Genomic DNA, 17,184 nt, shown 5'->3' on the forward strand with positions numbered 1-17,184 from the left:
GAAAATCTATATCTATCTATCTATTATATATATATATATAGTGTGTGAAACTCATTGGAGAAATTTAGCTTATATGGCATTTAGAATGCATGTCTGACATTGACAGGAACACTTAATTGGACAGATTATGAGAGAATTTGTCTGAATCTTTCCAGCTAATAGAGCACACTGGGAAAGCCAGGAACAGCAAGATTGCAAGATTGGTGTGGCTTTGTAAGTGAAGACCAGCCTGGAGCCAGGGATGACCCCAGTACAGGCAGAGGTGGTGTCCTTGCTGACCAGAATGCACAGCTAGAGCGTCAGTGCAGGGTGATGATAGCAGGGCCCATTGACAGCCTCAGGCAGGGTGAGGTGATGAATCAGGCAGGGTGAGGTGATGAAACAGGCCCTGGTCTGTCTGGAGGCTGCAGTCACAAGTAGAAGGAATTGCAGTGAGAGGCAGGTATTCCTGTCTCTGTAGGCACAGGCCTACAAGCCTACATAGGAATGTGGTTCCTATGTCCCTATGCTTAAGCTCAAATATACTTCCAGAGACAATAAGGAATAAATTAATTGGTGTAGGAAACCATTCAGGGTAATAGAAGCCTGTTGGTGCACTTGGAGCCATGACAAGGAGGCAAGAAGGGTTACCTCTTAAGATTATTCACATTTAGAAATAGAACCATTCACATTTAGAAACAGAATTTTTTTTTCTTTCTCAGGCTTCAGCAATAAACATACTGGTTTATAGTGTAAAACATTAGCAGATTCTTGTTCAAATAATAGATTTTACTAGGATGTGTGTTGTGATTCTGTGGAAGGGATGTGTTTTAAAACTACGTATTTTATGGCTCTTCAGATGGGCTCTACATATGGCTATAAGGTTCTTGTTTATGCACACGGCTACTCCTTTCTGTAGCCTCTGTGATGTCAAATAGATGCCTCAAGCTAATTACACAGGAGACCAGATATAAACAGCACTGGTGTTTGAGTCCCAGGTCTTGCTGACATATGTTTAAAGGTCATTTCTCATTCAGTGTTCTTGTTCAGTGGACCTTCTTTGGCTTATAAGCAGAGTGTAGAGAAGGAGCAGATAAGCTCTAACCTATGCCTGTTTAATATCAATTTTCTGGGAAGGCAGGCTGGCCCTCTTAGATAATGTAAGGGAGAGATTCTGACTTACAATTAAGATTAATAGGATTCAGAAGATTGTCAACTTGATTCTGATCAACTGAATGTACAGTTGAAGGTGCTAAGAGCTGTTGAGAAGAATTGCAGTAGCTTAATTAACAAGTCCTTAGCTTTTACAAAGTTAGTCTCAAAAAGCATGAAGCAAGTCAGTGGAGATTTTTTATGGATTTTGGAGGTAGGATGGTGCTGCAGCTAACTAGTTTAGAGACAGTGAGAAGCTGAGAACTACCTGAAATGTAAGCAAAGTAAAACAGGATACAATCACTTAAAAGCATAAGTAGATTATTAAATATTCCTAAACAAAATCATGACAACAGGATGTGTGTATTTTAAAAGGGAGAAGTTAACCTTTGATACAAATAGTTAAACAGTATAAGCATTCTATCCCTCACAACAATAGTGTCTCCACAGTTTAACTTAAAAATCACCTTGGAAGACTAACAAATAATACGCCCACTTGTTCTTGAGAGCAGAAGTTGAAAGAGTAAAGAATTCTTGGTTTACACACTGTTAACAAGATGACTTCTAACTGAAATTGGCAATAAGCTGATAAAATACGATACACCTGGGACTGCTTGTAAAAGATGACCTTACACAGACACGATTGAAACATCAGTGATTGTGATCGCTTTACACTTCATAAGACTTGAATGAGTAGGTATTTTGGATCTTTAAACATCTGTGGATCTTGGTGAAGCTTATAACTTTTCTTATGTCACTGTGTAGTTTGAGATAGGGCTTTACTTCTGCTCTGAGCTATGTATCAGGTTCAGTTCTTCTAGGCAAGAAAAGTATGCATACTGTAGTCTGGATCGTAAATTAAAAAGACAAACCTAGAAACTTTCAGGTTGGAAAAAACCTTAAGATCATGAAGTCCAACCATCAATTTAACCCTACAAATCCACCAGTAAACCACATCCCTAAGTATCTCATCCACACATCACTTAGATACCTCCAGGAACCGTGACTCCACCACTTCCATCAGATAGCTTGTTCTAATGTGTTGCTATTCTTTCTGTGAAGAAACTTCCTGATATCCAGTCTAACTTTCTTCTGGCACAACTTGAGGCCATTTCCTTGCACCCCATCAGTTGTCACTTGAGAAAAGGCCAGCATCCACCTTGCTGCAACCTCCTTTCAGGTAGTTGCAGAGATCTACTCTCTACTCTCCTTTTCTCCATACTAAACAGCCCTGTTCCGTAACCTTGCATGTCTAGTTTTGTAGTCCCTTCAGCAGCTCTGTTGCTCTTCTTTCCAAGCATTCTTGTAACTCAGTATCTTCCTCTTAGTGAGGGGCTCAAAAATTCCACATTACTAGTAGGTCCAAATCCCATCTTCTCTAGGTGAAGAGATTTCATTCTTTTTCATTCTATCTTTCATTCTATTTCATTCTTTTAGCTTAACCTTATATACTGATGACTAATACCACTAGGAAACCTGCAGCAGCAACTATTCCAGAACATTCACAAACTTACACCGCAAGTCTCTTGAAATCATTACCATGGCTAGTGAAGCAAGTTTTCTTAACTAACTTTGCTAAGTATAGCAATTTGTACTTAACTTAGAAAGGAGTGTTTATGGAAAAAAGAAACTAAAATACTGAATATATTTCTGAAAATATTCAGAAAATAGTCAGCTACTCTCATTTAATATGAAAATCTAAAATCAGGGAAGCAGACTTTTTTTTATATTTTATTTTAATGGGAGAAGTGCATGAATTTACTAGGATGAAAACTTTATTTATTTATTCATTTATTTATTTAAATCCAGCTACAATTACTGACGTAAATAGGCTAAAATAAGCTATACCACAGTGTACATGGCAATTAAAGGATAAAGAATCCAGGATGCCTTCCTGAGAGCACAAGAGCTCTCCGTCCCTCTGAATAAGGAAGCGGGCTGAGGAGGTAGGAAACTGGCATGGCTTGGCAAAGGACCTGCTGGGCGTGCTGAAGGCAAAGAAAGGTGTGTACAAGCTCTGGAAACAAGGGCGTGTCACTTGGGAAGAATAGAGGGATGCCGTCCAGACTTGCAGAGGTGGGATTAGGAAAGCCAAGGTGCAGGCAGAACTGAACTTGGAGAGGGATGTGAAAAACAATAGGAAGACATTCCACAGGTACATTGGCCAGAAGAGACAGGCCAAAGCAAGTATACCTCCTTTGGTAAATGTAAAAGGAGAACTGGCTTCAACGGAAGAAGAGAAGGCTGAGGTACTGAATGAGTTCTTTGCCTTGGTCTTCACTGGTGGCCAGGATTCCAGTATTTCTCACATCCCTGAGCCCTGCATCCCTAAACCTCTAGGTGGGGATCAGGATGGTAAATCCCCATGGAGGGCACTGTAAGGGCAGAGCAAGTCCAAGACCACCTCATGAGACTGAATGTATGCAAGTCTATGGGGCGTGCAACCCAGGGTTCTGAAGGAGCTGGCTGAGGTTGTTGCTGAGCTGCTCTCCAACATATTTGAAAAATCATGGCTGTCAGGTGAGATCCCGGATGACTGGAGGAAGGGTCATGTCACTCCCGTTTATAAGAAAGGGAGCAAGGAGGACCCTGGGAACTACAGGTGGGTGAGTCTCACCTCTGTACCTGGGAAGATCATGGAACAGATCCTCCTGGATGGCATGCTGGATCACATGAGGAATGAGCGTGTGATCCGAGACAGCCAGCACAGCTTCACCAGAGGAAAGTCATGCTTAATCAATCTGTGGCCTTCTATGATGCAGTGATGGAGTGATGGACAAAGGAAATATGACCTATGTCACTTACCTGGACTTGAGCAAGGCCTTTGACATGGTTCCCCACCACATCCTTATCTCCAAATTGGAGGAATGTGGATTTGATGGGTGGACCACTCAATGGATAAAAAAATTGGTTGAAAGGCCACAGACAGAGGGTGGTGATTAATGGTTTTATGTCCAGGTGGAGGCCGGTAACAAGCGGCACCCGCAGGGGCTGTCTTGGGACCAGTGCTCTTTAACATCTTTATCAACGACGTAATTGAGTACATCCTCAGCAAGTGCTGAGTGGTGTGGTTGACACAGCGGAAGGAAGGAAGGGATGTCATTCAGAGAGACCTCAACAGACACAAAAGATGGGCCCAGGTGAACCTAATGAGGTTCAACACAGCAAAGTGCAGTTTTGCACTTGGGACTGAGGAATCCCAGGCATCCATACAGACTGGAAGGAGCAGTCCTTCCAGACAGCAGCCCTGCAGAAGAGGACCCGGGGGTCCTGATGGATGAAAAACTTAACATGAGCCAGCAGCGTGCTCTTGCAGCTCAGAAAGCAAATGGTATCCTGGGCTCCATCAGAAGAGGGTTGGCCAACAGAAACAGGGAATTGACTGTTCCTCTCTACTCCACCCTTGCGAGGCCCCATCTGGACTACTGTGTCCAAGTGTGGAGCCCCCAGTACCAGAAAGAACTGTTAGAGAGGGTCCAGAGGAGAGCCACAAAACTGATCAGGGGACTAGAGCACCTCCCCTACGAGCACAGGCTGAGGGAGCTGGGCTTGTTCAGCCTGGAGAAAAGAAGGCTGCAGGGTGACCTCATTGCAGCCTTTCAATACCTAAAGGGAGCCTACAAATACGAGGGGAGTCAACTCTTTTAAAGGGTAGATAACACCAGGACAAGGGGAAATGGTTTTAAGTTGAGAGAGGGAAGATTTAGGTTGGATGTCAGGGGCAAGTTCTTTACTATGAGTGATGAGGTGCTGCAAGCCCAGAGAGGTTGTGGATGCCCCATCCCTGGAGGTGTTCAAGGCCAGGTTGGATGGGGTCCTGGTCTAGTATTAAATGAGGAGGTTGGTGGCCCTGCCTGTGGCAGCGGGCATGGAGATTCACGATCCTTGAGGTCCCTTCCAATCCTGGCCATTCTGTGATTCTGTAAAGGCAGAATGTTATACAAAAGGAAAGCTGGAAATATGAAGATAATTCTTAAAATATATTAAATGCAAGAAAGATACAGAGTTTTCTTTGGTGTATTGATTCATATACTTGATGTTGTATTAACATAACTAAATGCAGCAGCAACAATATTTTACAGTTGAAGGCATGTGCTCAGACAGGTTCTGCACAAAAGCAGGACTACATGTAAACTGGACTTACAACTGGAGAGTTCTACAAATACAACAGAGTCCCTGGCACATATTTTGACTTTATCTACAGTGGCAAAATATCTCAGCGTCTACCACAAGTGTGCAAAATGGTGCATGCAGTATCATATCAGCTGTAATAGTTAGGACAGCAGGAAAATGCAACTTCATTCCAAATGTCTAGACATGGTTATTTTGTACAGGGCATGTACCTACATGTCAGATCTTTATAAAAAGTAACTGTTCTACTTTGAGTGGGAGGTAGAGTAGAAAACAGGGCCATTTCAGATGGCTTAGTGGAACTCTGATTCAGGAAAGAGGGGGACTGCTGTGAAACAGGTTCTTCAGCAGTCAGTAGGGACAGGACAAGGGGAAACAGCCATAAACTTGCGCATAGGAAGTTCTGTACTAGCATGCAAAGGACCTTCTTCATGGTAAGGGTGATGGAGCACTGGAACAAGCTGTCCAGGAAGGTTGTGAAATCTCCTTCTCTGGAGATATTCAAGACCTCCCTGGACACCTATCTGTGTAGCTGGCAGTAGGGGACCTGCTTTGCAGGGGAGTTGTACTCGATCTCTGGAGGTTCCTTCCAGCTCCTACAATTCTGTAATTCAGTTTTATACTTCTTAAGGTGCAGAAAATCATAACAGTGACTTCCAAAAACTTTCTAAAACTCAAGTGTGTATTCTAATGTTACTGAGGATTCTTTATAGCATGCTAAGACTTAGTGCTTCATTGTATCTGTACCTTTTAAAAAGAAAAGAAAACAACAGTAGATGTGTACGATCAAATAGATCCATTGTTCCAAGTAGAAATTATAGAAAGGAGATCAATACTCTCAAGACATGAAGAGGATATTCAAATGGAAAATTTTCCTCATCTTATGTTGTGCTTTGTGCTTAGCGCCTTCTTTCTCAGAAACTCAAAGCTCTCAGTAGGCTAATAATAATCAATTTAGCCTCACAACATCCAGTGAGGTAGGTAAGTATAAACCCATTTCACAGATAGGAAAACTAAGGCAGAATTCTGAAGTAACTTGCCAGTGGTAAAATCAGAATACATTTCCAGGAATCCAGATTCCATTGCTCTGTACGATTAAAGTCACTCCCTACTAACACAAAGCAAGCAATACATGCAACATTTTTCCCTTCTGCTGCTGTGATTCTGGTGACAGGAAGGAAGTGAATATATTTTCCCGGTTGAATTCCCACTTTCTTTGGCAAAAGATTCATCTGTAATACACTCTTTGCAGCGGTGCTTATTCCGAGGAACAATAGAAAAAAGATGGTTTCTCTGTAGCAGAGAGACTGCACAGGTTCAAGCAAGGTAGAATTATTTCCTGCAGAAGACTTGCTGCTTGGCATTCTTCACACGTTGTTCTTCTTTCAGGTTCTTTTGCCGTGCATGTTTGCTGGAGATGAGCTCCACATGTTCTGAGGGGAACCATCCCCTCTCCCTGTCTGAAAGTCTCACTCCTTCCATCCATCCTGTAGGAGTGGGGACAAACACAACATGAGGCAAAATAGGTGAGGATTTTTCCATTACTCTTCCCTCAAACCTCACTCCAACAAATCCCTAAAGCCCCTTTCAGCTTCCATATAAAATTCTTTAATGAAGATAAAAAAATCTCTTCATTCTTTCAGATGAACAACCACAAATGAGAAGCTCCTTCTGAAGCTGGATTGTGCTGTTAAAAGCTTTATGCTACTTAAGTAAATTGCTAACCATAATTTTAGATATCGTTCATTCTGCTCACCATCATTGCTGTATTGCATAACCATGATGATATCTGCTTTCTCCAAAGCTAGCTCATCATTTTCCCGAGCTTTGTACATCCTTATGCATTGAACCTGTGGTGCATCTAATAGGAGAGGAAAGATCATAATGGTATACAAGAAACTAACAGTAAGTCTCTATGTATCAGCCCAGATGAAGAAGGGGATAAAAGATTGCTCAACCACTGAAGAGCAGAGAATTGGATGGGAGATTACACATCTTCTACCAAATGAGGAATAAAAAATAAGTAGAATGACTGACAGAACCTGGCACTGAGGAGAAAAAAACATGAATATATTTTAATTACGTAAAGGAAAATATTCTGCCATGGAGTCATTCTGGGATAATCCACCTTGCAGTAATTCCAAGTTGCCCACTCTCCTTGGTAATAATAGCAGAGCAGTCTTACCAGGACATTCCAGGAGGTCCAATTCCCCTTGTGGAGGAACCAAAGCAGAGATCCACCTCAGTTTCTCACTGCTGAAAAACATCACCAGGTATGCGTCAGATTTCAGTGTGAGGGACAGCAGTGTAAGAGTGCACGTGCATGTGTGCACATGTCCATCCTCACAGGAGGGTCAGCAAGTGGGTCCTTACAGAAGTAGGGGAAGAAGTGGAAAAAAGGGTGGGACAAGGCAGAAACTCCCATTTTTTCAGGCTGATGGTATGAAATGACATTGTAGTATTCTATAAGCAGCTGTGATGAGAGAGGAGCAACATGATTCATTAGGAACTCGTTATGGCAAAGGGATGATTTCTGAGTTTCCATTCAGCAGCTGTGCTTTATATTTCAGCATATTGGTAGTTAAGGGACAACCACTAGGCTCATGGGAGGTGACTGGTTATGGCATTGGAACATATTAAGGTAACCTTGAGCGAACTCACTGTGTCTCTGTGCGAAATAGAAACTCCACTCTCTTTCCCTGGCAATTCTGAAGTAGAAACAGACGGAAAACATTTTTGTTTGTTCCATGCAGTTTCATCTCACACTTTTCCCCACGCACATCTGAGAAAGCAGCATGATCAAACACAACAAAACGTCCACCCCTGCAGGTAAAGAGGAGGAACAAAAATTGTGATTGTTAAGGTGATGAAGGTTAACAAGTAAGTACATGTAATTGCCTGATGTTAGGAAAGCAAGAAGTTTTTAATGATTACTGATCTGCTTCAGACACCGTAAGCTTTGTTTTTGCTGGAAATCTGAGAAGGCAAGAGAAGATTTAACTAAAAGGGTAGAAATACAACCTTTGCAAACTCTGTCAAGATTTTATGTAATAGATTACAGCATAATAAAAACACCATCTTTTCACCCACCTTTTTAAACTACTTTTTCTGTTTCATTAATTTGCACGTTCATGAGACTTCATACTATCATTTAGGAGGAAATTATTCTCTGAGTATGTAACAATCAGAAAGATCAACATGATGGAAAGGTGATACTGGAGGTATAATGACAGGGGGACTAATGCAATAGAAAGATGTTGTAAGGCAATGAAAAAGGACTGCTTACCTGTCTCAAAGATTAGGCTCACAGGGGAAAACTCCACAAAGGAGGGATCTTCTGAAAGAGATCCTTCCACAGTGGCAGTTAGCCCTTACAGGAGGTCTAAGAGAGGTGGAGCCAAGCTGTCTGTGCCTGCGCTCCCAGAGCTGACCAAGTCTTTTCCCCAGGTGCTCAATCAATGGTTCAGGCCATAACTCCATAGTTACCATACAGAGTATAACTATAATAAATTGCTATTAAAGCGTTTCATATTGTAGAGATAGACAGAATGGAAATATTGCACAAGGAAGTGCCCAGTTATATTGTTTTGTTTATATTTTGATAAAACATCAGGAATGTCACTTAAGTGATACTCACGTAATGCAAGGTTAGGAAATGACTTGACAAATGCTGCCACTTGGTGGCAGCCAGAAGGAACTGACTCTAACTAAAGCACAGACCCAGAAGGATGCATTTTAGAAGGGACAGCAAGAACTGTGGCTGAAGCACTCACTCCTTTGGCCGAGATAGGAGCAGACAGTCATTGAAGAGATGTAGGTAGATAGGACGCGTGGTGACTTTCCATTTTGGACTTGGAGTATTGAAGTCCAGCGCTGTTAATTCACCACACTTCACAAGTCGCCTTGACTGTGAAACGAGTGGGAATATCTACAAGACAGAAGTAATATTTATGTGAAGTGTATGCAAGGAAAAAAGTATCCATGAATTTTGGATTTTGATCTTTCTATAGAGGAAGCATACTTTCATTTCTTCAGCTGGACCAAGACTATTTGTCTAGAGACCTTCAACTGAATTCTGACACAAGTGTTTGGGTAAGGGAAGCACTGATGAAGAATTGAGCTGTGTAAGCTGTTGAACCAGCATATCAATGTATACAAGGGAGGAAAACAAAAGAAAGCACAAGTGACTTTGTAAGGAATGAGATGAGAGATACTAGTCTAGAGCAAGGCCAAGGGCACGGACAATCTCACCTTGCACTCAAACTCAATCTTCTGGCTGAGGTAAATCAACTCTTCAGTGCTTTTCATGCGTTGAACGTTTTCATTGCAGTCCTTGATGAGCTGCAGAGGAAAATAGGTGATAGTGAGGTGCAGCACTGCCTACTGGAATCAGTATTGTTCCCAGGAACCTATGAAGAATCATTAAATTACAATTCTTGGGCATCCTCCTGAGGGGAAAAAAAAAAGAAAATTTCAGGCAAGCATACTAAAACTCATCCATACCTACAATGACTGGTTTTTGTTTTTTTTTTTCATTGAAGTTTTCATCTGAATTTCTTAAGAAGTCTCTGCGATCTTAATAATCCTTCTGGGTTCCTTCCAACTGAGCATATTCTATACATATTGTTTTAACTTGGGGATACTAGGAGGGATAGTAGAGACTTCCTTCTCCTTTGAGATAACAGAAGTTTAATTACCAGTCATTTGGATGGAGCTTTTATTTGATGCTCCACTGTAAAGACAGGAGGATGATTAGATAAACATCAGGCCAGATTTTTCACAACCCAGAGCTTTTTGCAGTAACTCTGAGGACTTGATACAACAGAAATATTTCAGTCTTAAAGCTGCCCACATAGCTGTCTGAGGTGATACAAGGTAGCTACATGACAGTGTAGCAGAGGTGGCTTAAACACAACTAAATTACAGAATTCTATGTATGATATCTTACTTACCTGTCTCAGACTGTAGTATTCTGGAATCTGTGCAGAAGGCAAGTGCAGTTCTTCAGATTTTAAGGAGCTATGCATCATGTAGAACTGGTGTTTAGATTTGTGGTATAGAGTTGCAGAGTAATTACAAGAAAGGGAGTGACACTCCAAGAAGGTCAAATGAAGACTAGACAAAACAAGGGCACAAGGGCTACCAAGGAAAAAGTCAATTTTGCAGTACAATTTGCAGGTAACAAATACTCTCAGAAGACATTAAGTCTTGCCTCTTTAATAAACAGAGAGTAAGGATGAATGTATTAAACACCTTGAGATTTTTTTTTTTTTTTTTTTTTTTTTTAAGAGCAAGATCTTCTTCAAGAAGTGAGTGATAAATTGATAGCTAAATAGAGACAAAGATAAAGAGCACAAAGGAGAGATAACATTTAGGAGACTGGTATAAAGGACCAATGAAAAATGCTTTCAGGCTTCCTGTGGTATGTTTGGTAGGTTTCCAACACCTTAGGACAAGGCCATGGCTATGACTACAAACCAAAGACTGATAACAGCGAAGTATGGGATCATGTGAAATAACAGGGTAGTCTCTGTCCAAAAAAGAGACCTACTTTCCCCACAATAAAGTTTTTGCTACAAACTTACTGTTGCAAACTTGCTTGTTTACAACCTTGGGATGGTGTACCTGCAAGTCCTGCAGGCATAAAAGGATGCCTGAGAGAAGCTTCAGGGCGCTTTTAACTTTCTGCTATTTTCTAGTTAGAGAATTCAACCTTTGGATGAGCTCACCCCTTCCCCTCATCTATTCTCCAGCACTGGTGGGCAAGCACTAGAACTCCTTGAAATGGACCAGTGATGTCTTTATTTGTCTCTCATTCTTTCTCTACTTCTCTCTCTGTCCCCTTCTTTTTCCTCTTGATCTTCTTTTACTCATTTTCTTTAGTAGCCATTGCCTAAATTTACCTTGAAACACTTGATAAGTGCCAAAGTATCCTTTACCCATAACATTGATTAACTGTTGTTAGAAAATTGCCTAATCTTGACTTGAAGTAGTTAATTTATCCTTGTTAGAAACTTGTTTAATTTTGCCCTGTACTGTTATTGGAAACCTCAATGAATCTTCTTGCATATTTCCTGTGAGTAACTATCTGACTCCACGGCTTTGGTGACTCATGCAGAGAAGGGAGTGCCTTATTTTGGGGTCTCCAAAGATTTACCTCCCTTGCAACCCACTGATTGGACAACTGGAAAGATGAATCCTGAGTTAAGTGTTATTGGCAAAGATTCAGTTGCATCCCAGCTAGGTCCTGTCTTAGTGCTCATTGCAGAAGATGCACAGGAACATAGTAATTTATTATAGGTGACAATCAGTAATATGGGCCATTGGCAGGGGTGACAAGTGTGAGAGTCAATAGAAAAAGCATATACTGACACTCTGAAGCTCTCCAACTGTGTATGGCTGTGGAGAACAGGTTGACAGCCTTACCTTTTCAAGTGCATCATAGGCCTGTGTTGCTTGCACTTCCTCCTCAGACCCAGGCCGAGTTCTCTTCAGGATATTCTGCATGAGAAAAAGCATTTTTCATAATGTAGACAAGAAGAGCAGAGCTCTCAGAAGGGCTCAAGAAACAAGGAGACATTAAGATATAGCCTCAAGAGAGACTGAAGTAGTGGTAGGAGATGTGGAGATAACAAGGCCAGAAATTTGAGATGCAGGATGCAGTTGACAAGCTGCTCTGAACAGGGCATCCCTGAAAATTTAAATGGAGTTAACTATCCTCTGTATGTTACGTGATATAGGAGACAACCACTACTCTGAGCACAGTCTTAAGTGTAGAATAATTCTTTGCCTGATACCCCTTTTCTCCTTTTCAAAAGAGGCTCAAATAATAAAAAAAAAAGTTCCACAGAAGTGCTCAAGGTTGATTCACTGGGGACTTGCATGTTGACTTAATAGGAGTGTCCCAGAGAGACAATGTTGCAGGCAAAGAATAGAGACAGACTGCCTTCCAGAGGGCAGCCAGGGAACATGTGCCTTCTAGAAGGAAGCAAAAAAAAAAAAAAAAATAAAAAAAAAAAAATCAATAAAATTTAAAACAAGTTCAGAGATACTCAATTTATTATTCATTGGTATGTAATTGTTATAGTGTTACAACTAAGTCCTAATAATATACAAAAATACATTGCCTCACAAGAGAGACTGTATCCAATTAATGGCATTGATCTAACACACACCCATTTATCATTGTACAAATGCCTGCTTTATTTTTTGAAATGCATATTCATAATAAATGCAATGGAGTTGCTTTAGGGCATCTAGCCAAGCTTATCACACAGAGCATGAAGAGCTGTATGCAGCCCGTCCCGCTAGTGCTTGATGCTAGTTCATATTTATGTGACTTTCGGATTTAAAGAAGGGTCAGCTTAAAAGAAAGTGTAGAAAAACTGATAAATGAGCAGTAACCTGCAGGAGGAGTTTAAGTCGAGTGATGCGCTGGAAAGGGAGGATGAGGAAGGATTTAAGTGAGAGGCGCTGGCATACTGGATCACTTTCCAATCTTTCCAGGACTTGTTGAAATCCTGCATTTCCACTCCTGTGGGAAAGTAAATGAGAAAGCATATGCAGGCATCAGAGCAAATAAGTAGTCTTTCTAGCAGAGAAAGAGTACCAGATTTCAGTGAATGTTGGGATATACCAGTCACTGCAGTCATGTTTTGGCCCTGGAGCAAGAAATGTCAAGAAACTGGAGCACTCAGCATAGTCAGAATAAATATAGGTTTCTAACAGCTATAGGAGGGCAGCACTACAATAAAGATCTTGTTTGATCTTTGTGGTATAGTACTCTGGAGTAACCAGAAGTAGCATCTGTGTTTCAGTCTCACCTACAAAAAGGGTACCTTTCACAAAATAGTTGTGGTTTGTATCCTTTCTTAATACCAAATGGCCTAGCTCCAGGGGCTTTACCCAGGGAGTGGAAAAGCTGCTCCCACAATCTTGCTACTGCTGGGAAGAGTATTACACCTGCCTTCCTCTCTAATGTGTTGCTTAATGTCTTAGAAACAGACACTGCCATCCAGTTTTCTGTCTTGGGCAGCAGCAGATACAAGAACAATGGTACGCAAGTGGCATCTACTGCCAAAACAGTCAAATTCTATATCCCTAAAGAGTTGGAAAAGAAGCTTTTATGCCCAGAAGTATCTCACAAGTAGCCATTGGGCCCACAGTACCCTAGATGATATTCTGAAGGTTCTTTCTGTGCAGAACTGAGCCTTCACTGAAGGAAACCAATGGTAAGACTAAATGTCTCCCAGTCAGCAGCACCCAGAGCACCCAATGCCTGAATGACTTGTTTCGAACAGTGACATCAACTAGGATTGTTTTTTTACTGATGATAGTGCAGAAGTCCTAAGGAAACTTTGCTCATGACTGAGCCTGAGCAGTGCTTGATTGTGCCACTGAGTGCAGAAGACAACAGCAAGAGAAACTCATGATGCTCTGGCCTTAAGATTTTCAATCCATTTCAAACACTCTTGAATAGCCAGTTTAGATTTAATGGCAGCAACCATACTTTTCTTAACTATCACTTTCAGGTTCTTAATAGTCTGAAAACCACATACTGACAACAACTGTCTAGGACAATCATTTTTGCTCTAAGGCTGTGGCAATTGCCTTCAATAGAATATTTCTACTGAATGTTATTCTCTTACATTATCTCAGTTGTTCTTTTTCTCCTCTCAAAAGAGGAGCCTTACAGAATCTCAGACCTTCTGTTCCAAATGCTACTGAATTGAAGAAGGCTTCTACCTTTTCTTCTGGAGATGTACTGCAAACAGATGTACCAGCAGATGTACAACAGATCATACTTGCTGTATGCCTGTCACTTGAAACAGTGCACATCAGAAGTGCAGCAAGCGAACAGGAGGCTGTAGAAGGTTTCAACAAATTTTAAACACTTACAGTAACCGCTGGAAGGTTTGCTCCTGGTATGTCTGGTTTGTTACATATGGTAGATAGACCCTATGGAACTCAGGAGCATGTTTCAGAGCCACATCACATACATGGAAGGTGAACATGTCCTCTTCAAACTTCTCTTCCAAGTCAAAAAGGAAACTGCAGCACACAGTTGTGGTGCCATAGAAGGAGAGAGAAATCTATGTTTAATAACTTACATTTAATTGATTTCAAATTAGGTACTGTCATATTATGTCTGTAATCTTATTTACTTATATTTGATTCAGGATTGTGCAGCTGCATCTTCTGCACATATATTTTGTAAAAGTTGCATTTGGTTTGGACTGAGGTCTAGTTACTTGTTTGCAGTTAGTGCCAATAAGACATGGCAGCATTTTGAATATTCTGACTCTGTAATGATCTCTGAGCACAGTTATATCATTTCCAGTTGTTTGAAGGCTGTAATTTGCACTTCATGGACGGTGTTGGATGTGGAAGTAAGGGGCTGTAATCTCACCTGGCACTGACATCACGTACATCCTGAAGGCGTGAGAAAAGCCACTGACGCTCCTGATTGCTGAGAATTGCCTGGAGTTCTGTTGATCGCTGGAAGTGATCCACTGCCACATTTAAACTGCGCAGATAGGAAGCCTCAGACATTATCAACTCAAATTTGGCCTTGAGAGAAGAAAAAAGGGAGCAGAACATCAGCAGACCAGGCAAGCCTGCAAGGAATCTTATTAGGTGGAGATGGGATAAAGCAAGAAAACTTTTAAGTATGCTATGTGTGCAATTAATTACAAAAGAAGAGAAACTTCAGGAACTAAAGACAGCTTGCAGTATGACTTAAAACAATAGTTACCTGTTCTAATTTTAGTTTTCATTCTTAGACTCCACTTTCCCCTATGTTATGTGCTCCCATAAATTATCCAGCATCAACACTGCCTATGTTCTTTTTCTCCTTCATGTTTCACGTGCTGTTGTTTTTTTCCTCTTTCTCAGGGTTCTCCCATCCACTTGTTTGTCCCTCCAATCTTCCTTAACCTGTTACTCCATGTACCAATTTGCCAAATACATACATATATCTTCTCATTCCCCCTCAGCCCTGCAGCACATGTGGGTCAATTCTCTCACAAGCTTAAGTGTGGGAGAAAGCTCAGTTTTCTATTTAAGATTCTATTCTGCATCAAATTTGTTCAAAATTCCTTGTTTTCTCTTGTTCCAATTTCCTAACATCTGTTTTCATGAAGTTAGTGATAGAATTTTTACCTTATTTCTGTGCTTCTTCTACCAACAGTGCAGAACTTCAGCACTGTATTACTTCATAAGTACTGACACCACATTCCCAAACTGCTTACATGACACGGTGACCTCTGCATTCAACCAATGCATTCCCACATCAGGCATTTTTGCTTTCCACTTTAACCACCGTCCTCCATCCTCCTTGACTACAAGCCACCAATCTACCTTATTACATCTATCCATTACCTCTTGCAGCTTCTGCTCATCACGGGACATATTGAGTAATATTCTGCTGCCCCGGATCATGGGGATATCCTGCCAGAGGGATGCGTTTGATGACACTGACAGACGTTGCAAATATGAGTCCTGGGGAGACAACACTTTCCTTCGTAGCCTCGGGGAGCTTGGCAAACTCGATTCTGTATCCTCTGTAAAAGAATCCACTCTCTTCTGGCTTTGAATGGCCTTGTTCAGAACCACATCACTGTACTCCTGATACAGCAACTTTGCTGTGAAGAGAGGCATATATTTTTACACTTTCTATGAAGCTATCTGCCCTCTACTTCAGTCTGGAGAAAACTGTTAGGATAACATTAAACCATATGTATCTACTATCAGCCAAGTGGTGACCATGACTATGGCTTCACTGCCTCCACTAAACACTCCTTTCTAATGCTCCCAAGTGACAAAACCAACAGCAAGGGTGGGAGATGACAGAAGATAGTGGTCTGCCATAGCACTTCAAGCAGAAGGTACTTACAGGAGTTGATGAGTTTGGAGTGCCGACGTTTGAAGGTCCCCATTGTATCTGCAGGTTTCTTTTCTCTGTCAGGAAGTAAGGATTGCAAACACAGAGAAAATGAACAGCACAGTGCCAGTGATGGATAACCCAAATCTTAGTAGTGGATCTGACACAAGGCCCTCTCTTTCTAACAAGCTCAAGCTCCACATACTTTACGTTAGAAAGAACAAAGTTTGGCTTGATGGAAATACTGTCCACTGGACAGAAATACTTCTACTGCAATGGAGTCCTCTCCTACAGGACATGGAGAGGAACACAGCTGTAAGTCACTTTAGCATAGTTTTCTACTTATTATCTTCATTTGGACCCCTTAGAAACAATGGTAGAGCATCAGGTATCTGTGCTACATAGGCATGAGGCCAAAATCAATGGAGCATGGAGCCTTTAAGAGACTTACCGCAATATAACTGTTTCTGAATTGACTGGTGGTTCCCTGTGCACCTTGTGTACTTCTTCCTCTGAATGAACAGGACAGACTTCTGTTACATAAGATAATTAGAAGGTAAACACAAATACAAATGTAGAGTCGAGCTACAATCACAAAAGACACAGATACCCCTTATCATACCCTATCTATGCAACAGTCTTAAGTCTACAGCACAAATGCCCTCCTGAACTTTATTTCTGGTTTTTGTAATCCTTGGCATTACTTATACTTTAGAACTACAACTTAGTTACATTTGCTTTTCATACCAATAGAAAGGTTGATACTTTCAGAACTGACAGTATCTCTAAGAGCATGAATTTTCAGTTGCCTAAGCAAAGCTACTGCCTGCAGGTCCTATATTTGCAAGATGCCTTTTCCTTTTCAGCAACTTGGGCCAAGTATGTGAGAATCTAGACTTGCTTTTGCAGATGTTGAGCTCCAAAAACTCCCAGCAGCATCCAGAACAGAAATACCAAACACCTAACAAAATTACACATTCCTAGAGTCTTATAAAGGATGACACCCGCATGAGAATGATAGGTGTTATCCAAAACTTGCA

At 41.2% G+C, this 17,184-nt stretch overlaps 1 protein-coding gene across 4 annotated transcripts in view; it reads right to left on the minus strand.

Moving 5' to 3' along the window:
• Positions 1 to 380: 380 nt before the first annotated feature.
• ARHGEF5 (Rho guanine nucleotide exchange factor 5) overlaps positions 381 to 17,184 on the minus strand; it is a 46,382-nt gene continuing 29,578 nt past the window's right edge. The window contains exons 3-15 of one of the 4 annotated variants that reach the window (XM_048927030.1): positions 16,596 to 16,656; positions 16,157 to 16,221; positions 15,643 to 15,905; positions 14,672 to 14,832; positions 14,161 to 14,313; positions 12,667 to 12,796; positions 11,689 to 11,763; positions 9,514 to 9,603; positions 9,036 to 9,190; positions 7,924 to 8,085; positions 7,448 to 7,518; positions 7,019 to 7,123; positions 381 to 6,749 (exon numbers count right to left, since the gene is read on the minus strand). In XM_048927030.1, the coding sequence (XP_048782987.1) occupies positions 6,595 to 6,749; positions 7,019 to 7,123; positions 7,448 to 7,518; positions 7,924 to 8,085; positions 9,036 to 9,190; positions 9,514 to 9,603; positions 11,689 to 11,763; positions 12,667 to 12,796; positions 14,161 to 14,313; positions 14,672 to 14,832; positions 15,643 to 15,905; positions 16,157 to 16,221; positions 16,596 to 16,656 (1,646 nt within the window). In that variant the 3' untranslated portion in view covers positions 381 to 6,594. Of the gene's footprint in view, positions 6,750 to 7,018; positions 7,124 to 7,447; positions 7,519 to 7,923; positions 8,086 to 9,035; positions 9,191 to 9,513; positions 10,282 to 11,688; positions 11,764 to 12,666; positions 12,797 to 14,160; positions 14,314 to 14,671; positions 14,833 to 15,642; positions 15,906 to 16,156; positions 16,222 to 16,595; positions 16,678 to 17,184 lie in introns of those variants that run through there. The other 3 variants (XM_048927021.1, XR_007373316.1, XM_048927037.1) reach the window with 3 other exon arrangements.

This window comes from Lagopus muta, chromosome 1 (genome assembly GCF_023343835.1).
Source record: "Lagopus muta isolate bLagMut1 chromosome 1, bLagMut1 primary, whole genome shotgun sequence".
Lineage (NCBI taxonomy): Eukaryota > Metazoa > Chordata > Aves > Galliformes > Phasianidae > Lagopus > Lagopus muta.